Raw genomic sequence first — 23412 nt, forward strand, 5'->3', positions numbered from 1 at the left:
CTAGGGGGGGGGGGGGGGGAGATGGAGATAGATTTTTAAGCCAGAGATGCAAGTAACTTAAGCATATCCCAAGAGGAAAGGGGAAAAACACATACATACATAGGCATGTCTTAGTCAAACTGCAGAAAGCAAAAAAAAAAAAAAAAAAAGGCACTTTCAAACAGAACAATAAGAATGATGGTTGAACTTCTATCAGCATCACTGGAGACAAAACAATGAAAGATTTCTCTTTGGTAGTCCTTCTGAATTCTTAAAAGGTAACTCTATGTTTCCTTCCACATCTTTCCTCTTAACACTGGGCAACTCCCAGTGTGATTCCAGGTTACATTCTGCCCAATTCGTTCTTCAACTGCTCTCAATGCCCTTTTTATCTTTACAAGTGACTAGAAACACTGCTGTTCTGTGACCACTCAAACCTGACCTCTCATCTTAGCAGTTTTTACTTAGCAAGTAGTTGGCATTTGGGTCAGTTCAAAGAAGGCACTGTACTGCTCCCTATCCTCATGCTCAACACTTCTTGCCTTCTTCCTTTGCACCCTACCTTCTTCCTACCTCACTTTCTATACCTTCTTCCTTCCTTACTCAGGGACTACTGTCAGCCCTCCCATCAACCTGATACAACTGCTTCCTCACTTTGGATCCCAACTTCCTGCAATCTTGGTCTCAGAGAATTTCAATTAGGGTATATTCTACCTGCCAAATTGAGCACTCAAGGTTTGCTTTTGTCTTTGATATCGTATCCAGAGTTTTTTACATATTACATAGAAAGAAGGATTCTTAGAAACATCTAATCCTTCATGTTGTAGGTCATGAAAGTCCCCATCACTTTTAGACCTGATCACATGTTGTCTCTTCTGTGGGAACATGCCCACAGCCCGATCCCCAAACTACATGGTGCAGCACGTGCTCTGCGAAAGGGCAAAGACCAAAAGCCTGGTGGCAACAGTGCATACCCAAAAAAGCCATTGCAGTAAGTGGAACAAAATGTGAGTGCAATATTCCAAGGTCTAATGGGCTTCTTCAATAACAGTATTTCCTAGAAAGATGTCATGCCATGAATATTTGAGCATCTGACCCATGATGAATCTCATTAACTTTTTCAAAGAATTCACACATATTCAAAATAAGGTTAAACTTTAACTCATTCATCCTCTACCTAGTATTATAATGCTCTATGACAAACACGGGTAAAGCCTAACAAGTCATAAAAATTACTTAAGCATGTTGTTTAAAATTCAGAATATATCCTTAAGAAAATATCCATCTAGGAAAAACACTGTTCCCAATTTAGTGTACTAGATTAAAATTGTGGAGGCTGCTACTGTACCTCTAGCTCCTGTTTGTCAAATATCGCCTTCACTGGAGATGGTTGGGTGGCTGAGGCCAGTAACTGCTGCAAGAGGATCATTGGAGGCTGTGGCCCTTCAGGAGACATGTCCCCAAGGTCAGGGGATGCAGCTGCTACATCATCTGAATTTAAAAGCAAAATATGCATGACATCACATTTTCAACTCCTAACATCTCTTTACTATTAAAGATGATGCACTGAACATGTTAAAGTGAATATGATCTCTAACTCTTCAAGCACCAGATGATGAAAATCTTCAAGGTTCAGATATCAAAAATTATTCTCTGAAAAAGTTTCCACTCCCTGCTCTTTGGCATCTGTCCTTTATTGGTTCATCTGTCTCTTTAGAGCCAAAAAAAAGCTACCTTCCAGATTTCTGCCTTTTGTCCAGTTCTTACACCTTCTCTTTCTTGGTGCACACTCATTGCTTCAGAAACCCCTTGTATGGACACTCCCATTTTATTTTTAGCCTTGGCTTTTCCTGTTAATGCTTGTTCAGACCATAAACTGACACCAATTCCAGATATGCTATATGGTCAGGGTAACATCTTTTTGCCTTTTTAAATCTCTGAGCAGCTTTGGGGGAGGCATTTAGCACTTCTTATTTGCCACAGGCCCACTAAATCCCACTTCCTGGAGCCCACTCACCCATTTGAGTCTGCTGGTTGATTTGGTGACAACTTCAACTAATCCTTAGACCAGGGACTGGAAAATCTTTCTCTCAAAGGGACAGAGAGTAAATAGTTCAAGCTTACCAGCTGCATGGTCTGTCACAGCTACTCAACTCTGCCACTGAAGAGTAAATGCCGCCTAAGATGACATGTAAATAAGTAGGTGCAGCTGTGTTCCCATTAACTTTATAAAACAGGTAGTCAAAGTAATTTGTTCAGCCCTGCTCTACAAAGCTCTGTCTAAAGACTTAACTCTGTCCCAAGCGTGGGATATTAACCCTCATTCATTTCTTACAGAGCTACTCACCAGGGTGACCAGAGAGCAACCAGTCCAACTCCCTGGGCTCTGGTTTCCTGATCTATAATTATGAATAGTTTTCAAGGTCCCTACTGTCTAACACAGAATAAATCTGCACTTTCATTAGATTTATCTTATACTCAGCATATTAAAATTAAATTCACAATACCTTCTTATGATTAAGAAACAAAAAACTGCTCACTACACTAGACTTTCTAATCTTCATCAAAAGCACTCCCTTCTGTCCTCCCTGTAGCTCAAGCTTGAAACATTAGGCATCTTTGACTTTTCACTGGTTTCCCATGAGGTTATCATCAAAAAGACTACACTGTGAAAGTATCTACTGGAACCATCTTTCTATCTTTTATGCCTTCCCCCAGAAGACATCTCATCACTTGACACAAAAGCAATTCTCTCACCACCATGGCCTTCCTTTTTCAAATACACTTACACCTCACTAGTAGATTTACCATCCTGAATATCAGTCTTTACCATGCAGGTCCCTGCCACAGCTCTAAATCAGCCTTAAGTTTCACCCTGGTATTCAAGGCATTCAATCACATGAATTCAGCCGACTTCTCCAGCTTTTGCCCCACATTCATCAATAAACCCTGAGCTCCTTGCAGAGTGAAGCACTTCAACATTCTCCCATACACTCACTGATCAGTGCTTCTACTGTCTCTTCCACCAAGATGGAGCTTCCTCATCAAGCTGCATCTCAAGTCTGCCACACCCCTCAGAAGCTGCCCTCCCCAGCCCTCAGCCATCTGTATGCCCAAGACACCTGTGGAACTACAATTAAACAGTTTGCAGTACACTGGCATCATACCCTGCACAGAGCCATCTGCATTCATTTTCTCTTCTTATTGTGACCCCAGAGAGTTTGGGATCATAATAAAGGACTACCTTGTTCCCCATAATACTTTAGCACATCTTTTTTAAGAGTAGATAATCAAAAACTATTTCATAACTTTTTTTTCTAGTCAAAGTAATATATGCTTATTGCAGAAAACTGAAGTGATATAGAAAAGTAAAAAGAAAATAAAGTCAGCTGGTATTCCACTATATGGATATATCACCTAATAATGGGCATGTAGGTATCTCCAGTTTTCAATCTAAAAACAATACCAACAAAGAAGCCATAATGGGTATCTGTAAACACATTATCTTCATGCCTTTTCATGTGATAAATTCCCACAAGAGGACTCCCAGGTCAATGGAGAGATACAGAGATAGACACAGAGATGCAGATACAGATGTGTGTGGGTGTGTATACATGTATTTTAAAGTGTAACATTTCTTCAAATGCCCATAAGACTGTTGTACCAACTTAAATTCCCACAAAAATGTGTTAAAGCAGTGCTACTTTACATGTGTATGCACCACCTTAGGGACTTACTAAAATGCAAACTTCGATTTCTTAGGTCTGGGGTACAGCCTGAGAATCTAAGTGTCTAACATGCTACTATGTGCCATCAGTGTTGCTAGTCCATGGGCTACACTTTAAATAACAAAGCAGGACACCGTTTTACTGTTTTCCCTCCCTTCCCATCAGTTCCCCTCAATCTTTTGTCTTATAAGATTATGACACTGTCATTTGCACTTCATCGATTACTGGCCAAGTTGCATATCTTTCTCATACATTTAAAAACCATCTCTGCGTCCTCTTTTATGGACTACTTGCTCATGTCTTTTGTCTGTTTTTTTGGTCACTGACTTTTATTTATTTTTTAAATTTACACCCAAGTGAGTTAGCATACAGTGCAATAATGATTTCAAGACTAGATTCCTTAATCTCCCTTACCCATTTAGCCCATCCCCCCTCCCACAACCCCTCAAGTAATCCTCTATTTGTTCCCCATATTTAACAGTCTCTTATGTTTTGTCTCCCTACCGGCTTCTATGTTATTCTTGCTTCCCTTCCCTTTTGTTTCTCTGTTTTGTATCTTAAAGTGTTCATATGAATGAAGTCATATGATATTTGTCTTTCTCTGACTAACTTCACTTAGCATGATACCCTCCAAGTTCCATCCACATGGTTGCAAATTCTTTTGCCTGTTTTCTATGGGAGTACCTGCCTTCCTTATAGATCTATAACAGCTTCCTTAAAAAGATACCTGTATGAGCAGCTGTGACCTCCTGAACAGCCGGCTGAGACAAGATCTGCCTGAGCTGGTCCTGGTGGGAAAGTAGCGCACGGCCCGCCTTCAGGATGTACAGTTTTAGCTGCTGACACCTCAGCAGTTCCAGGTCTACTTGTCCTGTGGAAGAAAATGACTCAGCAGGAAGGGCACACCTTGCTTGGGCTCTTCTCCTCACCAGCTGTACGGCCTTTGGGAAAGCGTATCACCCCCTGCACCACAGTGCCATGCCTATAAAGTGGCATGAACAATGCCCTACCTTGTAGGAATTAGCTGGCCATGCCAAATACTGTTGGTAATGAAGGACTTGTCTTTCTGTGTAAGTATCCTCTACTTCCCCTGGGTCTTCCCCTTTTCCTGCTGCCCACGCAGCTACCTTGATGAGTTGGTGTGAGAATTAAATGGTTTAACACAGTTGTATCTATGTCAGTTATTATTAGTATAATCAAATGTTTCCTATATTGCTAAAATTTCAACCAGATATCTGTGTCACAAACAAAATATTTTCACCTTTTCTTGCCAATACTCCTCCAAGACGATTTTGTCAGACAGTCACAGCATACAGTTCTCCAACTCAACAAGATCATGGCACTCCCTGGAGTCTTATCTAAATAAATGACTACAGTGGTGCCTGACAGCCACTGGAGGAAACTAAAGGGGAAAATGAGGAGGAAACTGAGGAGGAAAGCTGCCACAAAACACAGGCAGACCATAAGTACAGCTGGACTATAGTTGTGGCAACAGTGTTCCAAAGCAGGGCATGTTGGAGGCCATGGAAGGCAACACAACAATAGCAAGGTGGGATGGAAAGGTATGGGAGGATCATAGGTGCCTCTCAGGCATCAAGCCTGACTGTCTGGCAGACAGGTTTATTCACTGTGATAAGAGTGACTAAGGGACAAGGTTAGTGGAATTCTGAACATGCTGTGGTGTACATGCACATGGCCCTCCAGTCAGAAATGTAAACTGGTGGGGCGCCTGGGTGGCTTAGTCGGTTAAGCGTCCGACTTTCGCTTAGGTCATGATCTCGCGGTTCGTGGGTTCGAGCCCCGCGTCGGGCTCTGTGCTGACCGCCAGCTCAGAGCCTGGAGCCTGTTTCAGAGTCTGTGACTCCCTCTCTATCTGACCCTCCCCTGCTCACGCTGTCTCTCTCTCTCTCTCTCTCTCTCCCCTAGAAATAACAAAAACCTTAAAAAAAAAAAAAAAGAAATGTAAACTGGATATTCAGAGTTAAAGGTGATCATTATTATAAATGCTGGAGCAGCAATCACAGAAATGGGGAGAAATGGGTGAGAAAGCTCAGTAAGAATGGGCACAGTAAACCAGAAGTTTTGGAGAAACCCACAAAGATTTCCAATGTGCAAAGAACAGTTAGGGAGAAGAACTCTTCAAAAAATATACAAATGGCAATGTAAGGAAAATTAAGGGAGCAATATTCCAGACCAAATGAAGGAAGGCTTTAAGCACAGGTGATCTTTGTCTTAGCTCAACGTTTATAGATATGAAGGAAAGCAGGTCTAAACATGCAAGCCTTACTGGGTCTGGCAGTGATGAGGCCCAGGAGCAAAGCTCCTAAAGGAAACTGAACCAAAGAGCCATAGCTGGAGGGTTAATAGGGGGAGAGAGAACACAGATTCCTCTTCAAATGGCTTGTTCAGAATAAATGCTGGCACTAGAAAGTCGGGGAGTGGGGGTCGGGGGGAGAAGCTAGGGATTCTTGAGAGGCCACTCCCACCATAGTGTCATTCTTGGTATTACACATTCCTATCACCACATTCAAGGCTTCATGCTCACCGTAACTCAACAAATAGTCAATCCATTGAAATGCAAAGATTTTGGCAATGACAGAAACTTGCTCTGACAAAATGACATTGTTCAAGCAACACCAGTTAAGACTGTAGTTGTTTCACCAAGAAGCACCATGTACTGACCTGCAAAACCTGGTTTAGGTGACTTCTTTACTTTGTGCTTTTCCAGTTTGCTTCCAGCAAGGTTTACCAATTGAGCCCAGACAGATAGCATGGGCTCTGTGAAGGGGAGGTTGGTGACACTGAATGCCACAGCAGGGAGCTAAAGCAAGAACATAGAAACCTTCAAAGTCTGTCCAATGAAATGAGGAAATGAAATGTTCTAAAAGTTATCATAACCATGAATCTTAATTCTGAAATATAATATATATCCATAAATCTTTTTATATCTGAAAATAATTTTAAAAGACGCCATTACAGGCAAAATAGAGACTTATATATATAGTAAACATAACCTAATTTTTTCTTTAACAACTTGTCAACAATAACTATGTCAGGCTGGTGGTTATTATCTTTTTTGGCATTTTCTATGCATTACAAATTTTCTACAACATGCATATATTCATTTATAAATGAAAAACAGTATTTTATACAAAGATAAGTCAGATTACACTTAGGTTACATCAAAATAATATAAAACGACTCTCTTTCCCTATACATTCTTAATTGACATATTTAAGATGACAGTAGCTGCTACATAAGTCATGTCACTCAACACAATTAATAAGCATTTTCTACATGAAGAAAGGTCATTTTTATAAGGAATCACTTTTAATTTTCTTTAAAAGTTGAGTTGTTAAATAAAAATCAGATTTCATAAATTTACATTTTAAGATAATTAAAACTAACAAACATAATTACAAGTACCTTCTATGTTGCTAACACCCTTTTCTGTCTTTGGGGGCTAAAATAAGACATGAACTAGTAATCCATGTAACACCATAAGACCAGGCCCTATTTATCACAGACACTAACCAAACAAGGGAAGATAGACATATGGCTTTCCTCAGGTTGCGGAGCTTCCTAGACAGCATATATGAACTACAAGGATCAAGTTCATTCTAGCACTAATGTTACAACTCAGTTCTAGCATAAAACTCTTCTGCCTTATTGCCAAGTAACTGAATACAAGTTCACCTACTGGTTTGAGCTGATTCAATGGGCAAACGCGACACATCCGCATGTCTGAGAACTGTACAGTGATTCTGCCCTTTGGGGTGATGCGAGTCACCGTGCCTTCTCCAAACTCATCATGCATGACTTGTCCCCCCAGGCGCAGGCGACCATCGATGCCTCCGATCACAGCCAGGACTGCCATGAGGCCCCCCACCTCTGGGTTTTCAGAGTCAGGAAAGTAATCCTCTAACAGGGCCTAGTGCAGACAGATAGCCAGTTTGAAGAAGACAGCCAAGGGTACTGCCTGTTTCTTATACATTTACAACTAAGCCAAGTTATTTTTATACTAGTTTCTTCAATAGTTATTTCCACTACAATACGTTTTAAAATATCTTTAAACAAAATACATGTCATTTAAAAAGATAATTTAAAAGTTAAATCAACATTCTACAAAGCAAAACTAGCAGATCTGAAAACGCAGCACCCACCCCCTCTGGTGGCTTTCCTGTGCAGCTGCGGGTGACAGAGTGGAGCTGAGAGTTGATGTACTTGTTTATGAGTCCATTCCACTGACCCAGGGAGTGAAGTGTGCGGAGCAGCGCCACCACCTCTTCTGCCAGGGTACTGCTATGAGTGGCGGTCAGAGAGGCCTGTGGGCGTGCCCTCCGCCGCCTCAGAGTAGATTCTGAAAGAGATACATGAGAGAGGAGCTACATGGTGCCCTGCTCACTGAACCAGGACACAAGTAAGGAGAGCTGCCCACCTCTGAGGAATGGGATGTCTGAAGAACAGGTGGTGAGCAAGCTGCCCAAGAAACCAAATAGCTTTTCCACAAGGCATTTCATGTCCCTTGCCCTTTCGATCTTGTCCCATGATGGAAGCACTGCTTGCAGTAAATGCACAGCTAAGATCTGATAAAAGGCAATTTAAAATGGTAAACATTAAAGAAACCCATAATCTGTGGTTTTACATTAAGAGGTAACAAATTTTTATTTTATTTTTTGTCCCTATAATCCAATTAATCATGTGAAAATTTAGATATCTATTACACCCAAGTTGATTAATGATATAGATTATCAGGAGTTAAAAAAAGCTACATTACAGATGCAGATATTCATTTAATTAAAAAATAATTCTTTTCAGCTTAATTCTTCTAAAGACCAGCAGATAAGAGAAGCTAGTAGTATTCATCAGTTCAAAGAAAAGCAAGTCAACTACAGTTTAGCAACTTAAAGTAAATTTAAAATAATTAAGAACTTCAGCCCCTTGCACTAGAAAATGTACTCTGGGTTAGTTCCAGCTCTTTTCTGAACTCATTGAGTACAGGCACCTAATTATGATGACTAGGAGAATTGGTATCTTGATGTCACCTCCTAAGGCGGGGAGGGTCACAGTTTTCAAAATTCACACTGAATAGGATCAGCCAGCAGAATAATTACCTGTCGCTGCAGCGAGGCGGCAGTGAAAGGTGCATGTCCCTCCACAACCTTCATGAGCAGGGCAATCCACTGTGGGGAACTGAGGGCAGCACACATGTGTGGTGTGAGCGCAATGCTCCGCACGAAGCCCAACGTGCACCAGCTCCGGTGCTGTTCCCGGCATACCAGTCTGTTTGGGGAAGCTGCCAGAGTGAAACAAACCAGCTTGACACCAAATTTTGAGAAAATAAATACTCAGTACAATCTGCACTTTTAATGTACTTACCAGGTTATGTTCAATAGCAGCCTACTTTACCAATATATTACAATTTCACTAATTCAAAGTGAGAAGAGTGGGAGAAAACCCTGCTCAAGGAACATTTTACAACACTTTTAAAACCTTTAAAGTACATGAGTAACTCACACCAATTAAAAAGTTTCATGTACTTCTTATTTATAGGCAGTAAGAAAATGATTCACTATTCAAACAGCAGTTATTAGAGTACATCTTGTACATTCTTTTAAAACCTCATGTGTTTTATATATCTCCCATGATCAGGGTGCCTGGGTGGCTCAGTGGATTAAGCGTCTGATTCTTGATTTCAGCTCAGGTCATGATCTCTTAGTTCATGAGTTTGAGCCACATGAAGGGCTCTCTGCTGACAGCATGGAGCCTGCCTGGAATTCTCTCTCTGCCTCTCCCAAACTCACTCACGCACATGTGTGCACACACATGCTCTCTCTCTCAAAATAAATACATTTAAAAAATAATAACAATATATATCTCCGGTGATCTTGTTTATACTTCTTCTGCACCATAAATTTCCAATCCAAATTTAGTAAGTCTACAAGTAAAAATAGAACAAGACTAGGGGGCTTTTATGAGGTTTATCCAATTTGACTGACACAATTGACCCTGTCTGCCCTTCCCTACTTCCAAGTCTCTGCTCATGGAAACCCAGGGGCTTCCACTCTTCCCTAGCAGAGGCCTGCCTGCCAGGGTCCAGTTCTCCTGCTCTCTAGGCTTCCAGAGGCACCGCCATCAGACACATGTTCATGCCTACACTCAGTTACACTCACACACACCCACACATACGTCAACTTTCACACAGTCACACCCTACCACAATCCCACACTCATTCTCATAGTCACTGATATACTGACACACAATCATAATTACAGCACAAACATAAACACACCCAGCTACTCACAAACATTCCTTCCTCACTTCACACTCACACCTATAGCACTTAACATACTCAGTCTCACTCAGACACACTTACACACTCACACCCAGACTCACTCACACATACTCACAAGCACTCTCACATGCTCCTCCCATTTCATCAACTCCTCTCCAGACTTACACATATTCACATTTTCATACAAACATTTTAGTGGGTTAACTGTATCCCCCAAAATTCATGTTTACCCAAAACCTCAGAATGAGGCCTTATCTGAAACCAAACTCTTTCCAGATATACTTAAAGTAAGGATTGATATAATACTGTATTGGATCAGAGTGACCCATAAATCCAATGAAAGTCCTTATAAGAGGCAGAAAAGGGCATAAAGAGACATAGGGCAGTCCTCTGTATGAAAATGAGGCAGAGCCCAGAGTGCTATGGCCTCAAGCTAAGACACCTTGGAGGTACCAAAAGCTGGAAGAGATGGAAAGGATCCACTTCTAAAGTCTTTGCAGGGAACACAGCCCTGCTAACACCTTGATGTTGGACTTCTGGTCTTCAAAACCCCTTGATGTTGGAAAATCTGGCCTCCATAACTCCATTGTGGCTTGAACTGTGTCCTACCTCCTCCCAAAAGGAATATGTTGAAGACCTAACCCTTAGCACCTTAGAATGTGACCTTATATAGAAATGGGGCCAGGGGAGATATAATTTGTTTAGGAGAAGTTAAACTAGACTAGGCTAGGTCCCTAATCCAATTATGACCCATGTCCTTATAAAAAGGTGAGATTTCAAGACAGACACACACAGGTCAGTAATCTACAAACTAAAGAATGCCAAAGATTGCCAGCAAACTACCAGAAGTTAGGGGAGAGGCCTAGAACAGATCCTTCCCTCACAGCTGTCAGAAGGAACCAGCTCTGCTGACACCCTGAACTTCCAGCCTCTAGAACAGGGAGAAAAAAATTTCTAATATTTAGGCCACCCAAGTATATGGTACTTTGATGTGGCAGCCCAAACTAACCAAGTTTGCAGTAAGTTTTTACAGCAGCCCTAGGACACTAAAACACATGCACACTCACCCTCATGCTCACACTGACACACACACAAAATTCATAGCCCCAGTACTCTATAGGCCACAACTATTCATTGCATACATGTTTTGTCCGTTGTTCCACTTTCCACTAACATTCGCAGCAGTCCACACAGGGTCTTGGTGGCTTCGCTCTGCATGATTTCAGCATGGACTCCAGCAGAGAGACAAAGAGTTTGCAGTAAATTAACAGTACTGGTAAGCATCATTGCAGTGGGATGAATGTTCCTTTCAATTTGTTCAGCTTCTGAAAAAAGTATCAAAATAAGAAGCTATATTACCAAATAGAACTGGAAAATGCTCTGCATGTAATTTAAGGGATTTCATAACAGTTTTTAAAGAAACTTAATATCACAATTTTTACTGTGGAAAGGGAAGTAGCTCTTTACAAGAAAAGAATTCAGAACGCACTAAACACCATAATCATCTCTGTCCCCACCTTCCTCTAAGAAAATAAGCCTTCCAAATTACAGTTTAATTTTTTAAAGCAATCTCCACATACAGCTTAGAAGCACTAAAACAATTACAATGATTTATTCTTTTAGAAAGACAACTTATCAAATGCCAAGAACTTGCTGATGACCTAGCTATGCCCTGGATGAAGACTGATGTGCCTGCACCATGGAGGGAAGCAGAGGCTCATGTGTCAAGGCCATTGACTTTCTGACAAGGTGGCACATGACAACCAAGATACAGTTCTGTCACTTAGCCAGCTCTGCTCAGGCCCTGACTTATCTGAGTGAAGCCCTCAGACAGAGGACTGGGAGGAGGAACAACAGGCACAGCATCATGTGCTCAGATGCAGTGATAACAAAATAAGCCCTGACCAACTATGCACGACTCCAGGTTTCACATATATTACTCTGAACAGCCCCATAAGGCATCATCTGTTTACATCTGAGGGGGCCTGGATCTGCACAAGTGACATGGATGGAGCACAGCTTTTTCCACTCTCCACACCACCTATCCTCTACTGAGCTCACCCTCTTAGGTTTCCTCTCCTAACCATGCAGTGCACACAGCCAGTACCTGAACCCCAGGAATCAGCCCGGGCCTCCTGGACAGTCTCACGGAGACCAGCCATGGGAAGCTTCATTCATACATCCCAAAGTCTTTTGGACACATCGGAAAATGTCATTAAGTCCTCCTCCCACAACCTTGGATTTACTTAGATAGGATTTTAACACTCTGGGTTTACTCTGGATTTTCATTTCTGGTTTCCTTAAGGCTTTACTATACTGACTAATTCCACATTATTCCTAGTCCACCAGGCACTGGCTCACTACCTCACACAGGAGGCTCAGAACCAATTGAAAAGTTCCACTAGAGGTGAAGACATAGCAAGCAAGCCCTACAGTGATAAACTCTACTGGACTGTCCCCAAAGGAAGCAAGGGAGTAAAATCCAGGTAGGCTCCCAGTTACCAGAACCATGCTTTTAACTCCTGCATCAGAATCACCTGGGGCTCATTTGAATTGACCCTTTAGGAGCAAGTCTAAAATTAAAGAGCACTGTCTGCAGCTGAGTCCTGACACACTATTCTCACTCCCAGATTTAAAGGATAGCCAGCTAACATTAGCACATAGTTTGCCAGGCTGCCCCAGACTATACAGCCCCAAGGTACCCACCAGAGTCATCCTCTGTGTCCGAGTCCTCTGCTGAGGGCTGTGTGGAGGCCGGCAGCTCTGCCAACTTGAGGTCATACTTCCCCTCTTTCCCCATCCTGTACGAATTGGTGCTGCCGGTGTCCCACTGGACCCTGATCCATCCGTCCTCTCCAAGTTCACCAATCACACGGCCAAGACCAGGAGGAGGTCCATCCTGAGGAAGCCAAAACAAAGGTCAGTTAAGAGGGCCCATGTGTGTTCTGTCACACAAAACCTGTAAGGACTGCTGTGTCACTCTGCCCACAGACTGCTCCAAACCCAACTACACCAACTCACATCATCATCTTAAATGAAACATCAGGAAATAACTAGCTTATGCTGCTTTACCAAAGAGGTAAGTGAGGGGGAAAAAATCACCTCAATTAGCATTCTCTGTAAACCAATACAGAGATGAGACTTTCCAGCCTAGGCCTGGTGCCTTGTTCCTTGGCCTCCTCGACCTCTCCCGTGAGCTTCAGAAGACCAGAAACCTGAAACAAGCACCAGGATCTCCTCGTTTCCTCTTGTCCTTCAGTTTTCTCTCTGGAATCTAGAGTTAAGACTCTGTCTCTCATATGTATGAGTGAAAGCTGTTTTTACGATACTACTACCTGTTCTAGGACACTTCTGAGATGATTCCAATAAGGCCCATGCTTAACAATGAGACTGAGAAAACTTAGAGGTGACAAGAATGCTACCACCTTGTAAGAAGGTGAACACTGTCCTTAGCTAGTCACTACAGTAATGACACAGATACCAGCCCCTACCATCTCTACCTTGTAAGACCTCACAGAAGCTTGGGAGTGATACAGCATGAGGAGAAACAGAGAGGTGGACACCAGCCAGGTGTCACAACTGAAACTGCTAGGTTGGGGCACTAAGTGGGCACGTGGCCATCAGCTCGCAGAGGCAGCACCTGGGTTTTTCTGTGTCACAGCTTTTAGAACATTATTAATAAGATGAAATGTACTCTCTCCTGGTTACTATTCTTCCTACTCAAGGCTGCACCTCAAATTGAGCCCATGCCAGGGAGTATTCTAAAAACAGCTATGACTCCTTAAAGACATGATACTGCTTGAGGTGCCCCTACAGCCACTGATACTCTTTACTTGTTTTGACTCTATTCACCTGCCCAGGAATCAACAACTATGATATCTGTCAATTGCACAGGCCCTGAGATAAGATAATTATATATTCCGGGGAAAGGCAAGATGGAGGAGAAGTAGGGAGCTCCATGCATTACACTTGCACCCATCTATCAAACAGAGAAGGCCTGAAGTCATAGGGCACTAAGCCACAGGAATTTGGGAAGAGAAAAAGACAGAGTACACTGGGAAGGCAACCTCGTAAGTGCAGCTATCTGAAGAAACAAGCCAAAGTACACAGGGTTGAGAGACCCAAATATCACTACAAGTAGGGAAATAAAATAACCAAAGTCTCAACAAGAGAAACCAAGAGACACCATTCAAAGAACACTTCCTGAAAGGACAGGCCCTGGACAGTCAAAGAGCCTTCTTTAATACAGCAGCACCAGCAAGGGCAGAGTGCATAACAAGCTTTTAAAATTAACAAGAGATAGAAAGCTACCAAAATGATGAAATGGAAGAACTCTCTTCCAAAAAAATTCCAGGAAGAAATGACAGCTAAAGAACTGCTCAAAACAAATATAAGCAACATAACTGAACAAGAGTTTAGAACAATAGGGATAAAATAAATCGCTGGGCTTCAAAAAGGCATAGAAAACATCAAGAAACTATTGCCACAGAGACTATGGAGCTTAAAAATAGTTGTGATGAATTAAAAAATGCTATAAATGTGATACATAATAAAATGGAAGTGTCCAATGAATGGATTGAAGAGGCAAAAAGGAGAGTAAGTGATTTAAAAGACACGACTATAGAAAAAGAGGAAGCTGAGAAAAAGAAACAGATCCAGGACACGAAAGGAGAGTTCAAGAGCTCAGCGATAACACTCAAATGGAAAAGTATCCATATCACAGGAATTCCAGAAGAGGAAGAGAGAAGGAAAGGCGCAGGAGGAGTCCTTAAACAAATTATAGAAGAGAACTTCCCCAATCTGGAGAAGGAAACAGACACTGAAACCCAAGAGGCACAGAAACACCCCTCAGACGTAACTTGAGTTGATCTCTGCACAACATAGTGAAACTGGCAAAATATAAGGACAAAGAGAGAATTCTGAAAGCAGCTAGGGATATAAGGGCCCTAACATACAAAGGGAAACCTATCAGAGTACTTACAGACCTATCTATTGAAACTTGGCAGGCCAGAAAAGAATGGCAGGAAATCTTCAATGTGGTGAACAGAAAATATATGCAGCCAAGAATCCTTTATCCAGTAAACCTGTTATTCAGAATAGGAAAGGTAAAGTCTTCCCAAAAAAACAAAAGATGAAAGAATTCGTCACCACTAAACCAGCCGTATAAGAAATCCTGAGGGGGACGCTCTGACGGAAAAGTTGCAAGGAACGCAAGATACCAGAGACACCACCACAAGCATGAATCCCACAAAGGACACGATGACTCTAAATCTATATTTTTCAATAATAACGCTGAATGTAAATGGACTAAATGCCCCAATCAAAAGACATAGGGTAGCAGAATGGATAAAAAACCAAAATAATTCTATTTGTTGTCTATAAGAAACTCATTTTAGACTGGAGGAAAACTTCAGATTAAAAGTAAGGGGATGAAGAAATATCTATCATGCTACTGGAAGTCAAAAGAAAGCTGGAGTAGCTATACTTATATCAGACAAACTGGAGTTTAAAATAAGGCAAAAAAAATGGATGAAAAAGGATTATATATTAATTGCAGGGTCTATCCAACAGGAAGAGCTAACAATTGTAAATGTCCATGCAGCAAATACGGATACACCAAAATATATAAAAAGAAACAACCTTATGGATAAGAATGTGCTAAAAGCAGGGGACTTTAATACTCCACTTACAGCAATGGATAGATCAACTAGACAGAAAATCACTAACGAAACAATGGAATTGAATGACACATTGACCAGATGGATTTCACAGATACATTTAGAACTCTACATCCTGAGGCCAGGGAATTCAGTTTCTTCTCAAGTGTGCATGGCACATTGTCCATGATAAATCACATACTGGGACATAAAGCAGCCCTCAATAAATATAAAAGAATTGAGATCATACCATGCACACTTTCAGATCACAATGCTATGAAACTGGTATCAATCACAGGAAGAAGTCAGGAAAACCTCCAAAAACATGGAGGTTAAAGAACACCCTAATAAAGAACGAATGGGCCAATCATGCAATTAGATAAGAAATCAAAAAATATATGGAAACAAATGAAAATGAAAATACAACCCAAACTCTATGAGATTTGGCAGAGGCAATCCTAAGAGGAAAGTACATTAAACTCCAAGCCTATTTCAAGAAAATTATAAAAGCGCAAATACAAAATCTAACAGCACACCTAAAGGAACTAGAGGGAGAGCAAGAGGAGCACCCCAAACCCACTAGAAGAAAAATAATAAAAATCAGGGCAGAAATAATATAGAAACCAAAAAACAAACAAACAAAAATAACAGTTGAACAGATCAATGAAACCAAGAGTTGGTTTTTTGAAAAAATAAACAAAATTGACAAACCTCTAGCCAGGCTTCTCAAAAAGAAAAGACAGAGTACTGAAATAGACAAATTCATGAATGAAAATGAACTTATTACAACCAACACCTCAGAAATACAAGCAATTATCAGGGAATACTATGAAAAACTATATGCCAACAAACTAGACAACTTAGAAGAAATGAACAAATAACTAAACACACACTCACTACCAAAATGCACAAGGGAAGAGATAGAAAATCTGAACAGACCCATAACTAGTGAGGAAATCGAATCAGTCACCAAAAATCCCCAACAAATAAGAGCCCTGGACATGATGGCTTCCCTGGGAATTCTACATTTAAACAGAGTTAATACCCATTCTTCTCAAGCTATTCCAAAAAACAGAAATCAAAGGAAAACTTCCGGACTCAATCTACGAAGCCAGCGTCACTTTGATTCCCAAGTCAGACAGAGACCCGGCAATAAAGGAGAACTACAGGCCAATATCCTTGATGAAAACAGATGCAAAAATCCTCAACAAGATCCTTGCAAATCGAATCCAACAGCACATAAAAAGAATTATCCACCAAGATCAAGTGGGATTCATTCCTGGGTTACAGGGATGGTTCAATATTCTCAAATCAATCAATGTGATCCATCACATCAAGAAAAGATAAAAACCATATGACCCTGTCGATAGATGCAGAAAAAGCATTTGACAAAATACAGCATCCCTGCTTACTAAAGTCCCTCGAGAAAGGTGGGATAGAAGGAACTTATTTAAACATCATAAAAGCCATTTATGAGAAGCCCTCAGCTAACGTCATCTTCAACGGGGAAAAAAACTGAGAGCTTTCCCCCTAGGATCAGGAACATGACAGGGATGTCCACTCTCACCACTGTTGTTTAACATAGTGCTGGAAGTCCTGGCATTAGCATTCAGACAACAAAAGGAAATAAAAGGCCTCAGAATTTGTAAAGCAAAGTCAAACTTTCACGTTTCGCAGACGACATGATACACTACATAGAAAACCCAATAATCTCTGCCAGAAGCCTACTAGAACTGACCCATGAATTCAGCAAAGTTGCAGGGTACAAAATTAACGTACAGAAATCAGCTGCATTTTTATACACCAATAATGAAGCAACAGAAAGAGAAATCAAGAAACTGATACCATTCACAATTTCACAAAAAAATATAAAAATACCTAGGAGTAAACCCAACCAAAGATATAAGAGCTCTGTATGATGAAAACTATAGAAAACTTATGTAGGAATTTGAAGAAGACATAAAGAAATGGAAAAACATTCCATGTTCATGGGTCAGAAGAATAAATACTGTTAAAATGTCATTACTACCCAAAGCAGTCTACACATTCAATGCAATCCCAATCAAAATTACACCAGCATCCTTCTCAAAACAAGAACAAACTATCCTAAAATTTGTATGGAACCACAAAAGACCCCAAATAGCCAATGTAATATTGAAGAAGAAAACCAAAACGGAAGGCATCACAATCCTGGACTTTAGCCTCTACTACAAAGCTGTCATCATCAAGAGAGTATGGTATTGGCACAAAAACAGACACATAGACCAATGGAACAGAATAGAGAACTCAGAATCGGACCCACAAATGTATGGCCAACTAATCTTTGACAAAGCATGAAAGAGTATCCAAAGGAAAAAAGACAGCCTCTTTAACAGATGGTGCTGGGAGAACTGGACAACAACATGCAGAAGAATGAAACTAAATCATTTTCTAACACAATACACCAAAATAAACTCAAAATGGAAAACTCAGATTCCTAAATGTGAGACAGGAAACCATCAAAACCCTAGAGGAGAAAGCAGGAAACAACCTCCTTTACCTCCACCGCAGCAATTTCTTACTTGACACATCCCCAAAGGCAAAGGAATCAAATGCAAAAAGGAACTACTGGGACCTCATCAAGATAAAAGCTTCTGCACGGCAAAGGAAACAATCATTAAAACTAATAGGCAACTGACAGAATGGGAAAAGATAGTTGCTAATGACATATCAGATAAAGGGCTAGTGTCTAAAACCTATAAGGAACTCGTCAAACTCCACACCCAAAAAACAAATAATCCAGTGAAGAAATGGGCAGAAGATATGAACAGACACTTCTCCAAAGAAGACATCCAGATGGCCAACAGACTCATGAAACGATGCTCATCGTCCCTCATCATCAGGGAAATACAAATCAAAACCACACTGAGATATCACCTCATGCCAGTCAGAGTGGCTAAAATGAACAAATCAGGAGACTCTAGATGCTGGTGAGGATGTAGAGAAATGGGCCTCCTCCTACACCGTTGGTGGGAATATAAGTTGGTGCAACCTCTTTGGAAAACCGTAGAGAGGTTCCTCAAAACATTAACAACAGAACTCCCCTATGACCCAGCAGTAGCACTGCTAGGAATTTACCCAAGGGATACAGGAGTGCTGATGCATAGGGGCACATGTACCCCAATGTTCATAGCAGCACTCTCAACAATAGCCAAAACATGGAAAGAACCTAAATGTCCATCAACTGACGAATGGATCAAGAAGATATGGTTTATCTATACAATGGAATACTACACGGCAATGAGAATGAATGAAATCTGGCCACGTGTATCAACATGGATGGAACTAGAGGGTTTCATGATAAGCAAAATAAGTCAGGCAGGGAAGGACAGATACCATATGATTGCACATATAGGTGGATTATGAGGAAGCTAACAGAGCACCCTGAGGGAGAATAAGGGGAAAAATAGCTGTGGAGAGGAAGGGAGGCAAACCATGAGAGACTCCTGAATGCTGAGAACAAACTGAGGGCTGATGGAGATGGGGAAGAGGGGAAGTGGGGTGATGGGCATGGAGGAGGGCACTTGTTGGGATGAACACTGTGTTTCTGTGGGTTTTTTTATTTTATTTTATTTTTTATTTTTTTTACNTTTCATGATAAGCAAAATAAGTCAGGCAGGGAAGGACAGATACCATATGATTGCACATATAGGTGGATTATGAGGAAGCTAACAGAGCACCCTGAGGGAGAATAAGGGGAAAAATAGCTGTGGAGAGGAAGGGAGGCAAACCATGAGAGACTCCTGAATGCTGAGAACAAACTGAGGGCTTATGGAGATGGGGAAGAGGGGAAGTGGTGTGATGGGCATGGAGGAGGGCACTTGTTGGGATGAACACTGTGTTTCTGTGGGTTTTTTTATTTTATTTTATTTTTTATTTTTTTTACAAATAGTTTATTGTCAAGTTGTTTCCATATAACACCCAGTTCTCATCCCCACAAGTGCCCCCCTCCATGCCAATCTCCTCCCTCTCCCCCCCCACATCCATCAGTCCACAGTTTGTTCTCAGCATTCAAGAGTCTCTCATGGTTTGCCTCTCTCCCTTTCCCCCACCATTTCCCTTTTTCTTCTCCCCCATGGTCCTCCGTTAAGTTCCTCCTAATCCTCCTATACATGTAAACATATGATATTTGTCCTTCTCTGCCTGACTTATTTCGCTCAGCATAACAGAGCACAGGGTTTTATATGTAAACCAACATGACAATAAACTATTAAAAAAATAAATAAACAAATAAATAAATAGCTAGGTTTACTTGCAGAAAAAAAAGATAGTTATATATTCCAATTCTACCCATTAATAGCATGCAAGTAAGTATGGTGACTAATATGTGGCTAGTGTGTTTAAAATCAAATCTGAGTACCTGATCACCCCATTTCCAATCAACTCCTCTCATGACCCTGGTTCCAATCTTCATCATAGCAGCCAGTTCTGGTCCTGAAACTGGAAGCTGTACAGGAGCCGTTTCTTTCCTTGTCTCTTCCAAAACTGTAGCAGATGCTCCTCGGGCAGAAGCATTCAATTCCTCTTCAACATTATCACAACTAGGACCTATCAGAGCATCAAATAAGTAGTGAGCCAATGAGTAGTTACAATTTCCTAATCATAATATACTTTTAAAAAATTTTATAAATATTTATTCATTTTTGATAGAGAGAAAAACAGAGCATGGGGGAAGGGCAGAGAGACAGGGAGACACAGAATCCAAAGCAGGCTCCAGGCTCTGAACTATCAGCATAGAGCTAGATGCAGGGCTCAAACCCATGAACCATGAGATCATGACCTGAGCTGATCTCAGATGCTTAACCAACTGGGCCACCCAGGTGCCCCTTAATTCACTTTTTTCAAAAATTGGTAAGGACTGATGAAAATAATTATAAAGAATCTGTAGTGTATATTTTAGTGAATTACTTTATCAATGTAATAAGTACCATGGAAAGATTTATTGATGAGAATTTAAAAAGATAGAGAACCAAATATATAACATATCAGAAGAGAGGCACCTAGTGGCTCAGTTGGCTCTGAGGTCAATTTCAGATTTCAGCTGAGGTCATGGTCTCATGGTTCATGAGTACAAGCCCCACATCGGGCTCTGCACTGACAGTGTGGAGCCTGCTTGGATTCTCAATCTCTCTCTCTATCTCTCTGCCCTTCCCTACCTCTCTCTCTCTCTCTCTGTCTCAAAATAAATAAACTTTAAAAAATTTTAATTAAAAAAGTATCAAAAGATATAAAAGATTAAAAATAATCAATAGAGACATTTAGCCTACATCTAGGAATTATGCCCCCTCTTCCACAAAAAGTAAAATGATTAAGTTAGAAAAACCATTCATCACATATTTTTATTAGAATAGAAAAGTAGATGATAACCAACTAAATGTCTCACAATGAGAAATTAACAAACTTTAATTATAATACTATGCAGAAAAGAGCTAAGAAGAACAGACCTGTAGCACTGTCCTTAGGAATGGCTGGTTGCGAGGTAGCCTTCAGCTGGCCTTTGGGAACTTAAGATTTCAGGAGGGCTCCCACCCCTCCCTAACTGATAAGAGGCCTCACAGTACCTAAACTACTTGTACAATATGGTCTCTGGTGAAACCTGTTTCCTTCTGAAGGTCTAGATCTTGGGTATATGCCAGTAAGTGCTTAATTCACCTGCCCTGTGCAAACCCTAGGTGCTGAGTCTCTCATGAGCTTCCCAGATAGACAACATTTCACACACAGAATCACAGCTCTTCGCTGAGGATGAAGTTCATCATGTGTGACTCGACTGGGAGAGGACTCGCATCAGTTTCTCCCATACTTTTCCCATGTGCCTCTTCCTTTCACTAATTTTGCTCAAGTCTTTCACTGTAGTAAACCTTAGCCCTCAGTGTAACTATACCCCAAGTCTGATGAGGTCTCCTCACAAAGCACTGAATGTGGACACGGTCTTAGGGACTCTGGCATAGGGATGACAGCAGTGGGATTCTCTAGAACAACCTTGACCTGCTGAAATACTGCAAAAGTATTGTTTGGTAAAATGAAGAATAAAGGGGTGGGGCATGATGAATATTTGGTCCTCGACAGCTATGAAATCATCCATAGTATAAAACACAGAAGCTGAACCACCAGCTGCAAGAAGTAAAATTTACAAATGGATTTTACAATGGTAAATTTAATCCCAGGAGTCAGTGTGCTGGATTCCCTGGCTACTTTTGGCCTAGATGGCTAACTTGAGGGAGGGGAAGTACAACCCTGGTAACTCCTTTGGTCTTTGTTCTTTCCTCCAAAGGAAAAGGTGCCCAAACATTCCCAAAGTTGGGCTTGGGTGGGTCAAAAACGTACAGTTTGTGATCCTCTCTCCTTCAAATGGGAGAAAAAAAAGGTTATTCAATTCCTAGAGCTGGAGTCTTTATCTTTGGATAAAGTAAAGCTTTCCCCCAGATTTTCTAGAGGAAACAAATATTCTTTTCTTCTGCCCAACTTAATGGTGCCTAAGTGAGGCCCCAACAAGTGCATCTGTTGCATTCCAGGTAGGAGGGCCCCTGGCAGCTATTATGTTAACTCTGTAAATGCCAAATTTACTGCAAAGGATTTGAATACATTTGCAATAAGAACAAAAGGGGTATTTTCTTTAAGTGCTTTTATATTTTGTGGCTATTATATCTAGACGCATATATAAAATCAAGATAAAATATTACATGCTTATAATTTGTTTCTTAATGTTTTTATTTATTTTTGAGGGAGAAGGAGAGAAAGAGCATGAGCGAGGGAGGGGCAGAGAGAGAGGGAACACAGAATCCAAAGCAGGCTCCAGACTCTGAGCTGTTGGCACAGAGCCCATTGCGGGGCTTGAACCCATGAACTGAGAGATCAGGACCTGAGCCAAAGTCAGATACTCAAACAATTGAGCCACTCAGGTACCCTGCTTATAATATCTGATATGAAAGAAAAATCATCCTGATCAAGGAAAGCAGTAAATATATATTCATGGGACACAACTCCCTTGCTTTCTGCAGCAAGGAGACAGGTTGAAATTTAAACAAAATTTAAACTCTAAACAAACCCTAACCCTACCCCATAATTAATAATTTGTGCTATGACTTTTACCTACTGGGATCCTCTGAAAAAAAGGGAGATGATATAAAAGGACTGACAATTTCTAGAAGGAAATACACATTTGAGACTTTGTTAAAGCATTTTTTACTTGTTCATGAGGTCTTAAGAAATCAGATGCATGAGACTCGCCATATCTCACACGGAAAAGATCTGAAGCCATATGAAACCTTACAGAACCCAAGAGATTGGGAGAAAAAGGACGCGGAATCCACTGAGAAAGCCTTCTAACGTGAGTGCGAACTGGGAAAGATAAAACTGGGCTGGGATCAGAGACTCAAAGGGACGGGGGCGATCCCCCTCTGTGGGGAGTGAGAGGGGAAAGAGAGAGGCTGAAACTACTCAAGACATGGTCCCTTCTGCTGGGGAACAGACAAACCTCCGCTCGCGGCACAGAAGGACCGTGCGTGCCAAATCCCTGTACGCCAACTTGTCCTGGAGGGACCACGCGCCACCGCTCCTTTATGGTCCTGGATGGCTGGACCCCTGGAGGAGCCACACGCCACCACTCCATTGTGCTCCAAGCTGGCTGGACCCCTTGAGAGGCCGCACACCATCGCTCCTTTGTACTCCTGGCTAGCAACCCCGGGAGGAGTTGCGTGCGTACTGGGCCTCTATG

General features: G+C 41.3%; 1 protein-coding gene across 4 annotated transcripts in view; it reads right to left on the bottom strand.

Moving 5' to 3' along the window:
* Positions 1-23412, bottom strand: part of HERC2 (HECT and RLD domain containing E3 ubiquitin protein ligase 2) — a 273851-nt gene that overhangs the window by 103534 nt on the left and 146905 nt on the right. For all 4 annotated transcript variants that reach the window (XM_077774615.1, XM_077774617.1, XM_077774614.1 and 1 more), the window contains 10 exons: positions 20059-20246; positions 12709-12901; positions 11145-11327; positions 8822-9003; positions 8146-8293; positions 7871-8067; positions 7408-7638; positions 6390-6528; positions 4435-4578; positions 1328-1470 (listed from right to left, as the gene is read on the bottom strand). In XM_077774615.1, the coding sequence (XP_077630741.1) occupies positions 1328-1470; positions 4435-4578; positions 6390-6528; positions 7408-7638; positions 7871-8067; positions 8146-8293; positions 8822-9003; positions 11145-11327; positions 12709-12901; positions 20059-20246 (1748 nt within the window). The remainder of the gene's footprint in view (positions 1-1327; positions 1471-4434; positions 4579-6389; positions 6529-7407; positions 7639-7870; positions 8068-8145; positions 8294-8821; positions 9004-11144; positions 11328-12708; positions 12902-20058; positions 20247-23412) is intronic.

Source organism: Crocuta crocuta, unplaced genomic scaffold (assembly GCF_008692635.1).
Source record: "Crocuta crocuta isolate KB4526 unplaced genomic scaffold, BGI_CrCroc_1.0 scaffold469, whole genome shotgun sequence".
NCBI classification, from domain to species: domain Eukaryota; kingdom Metazoa; phylum Chordata; class Mammalia; order Carnivora; family Hyaenidae; genus Crocuta; species Crocuta crocuta.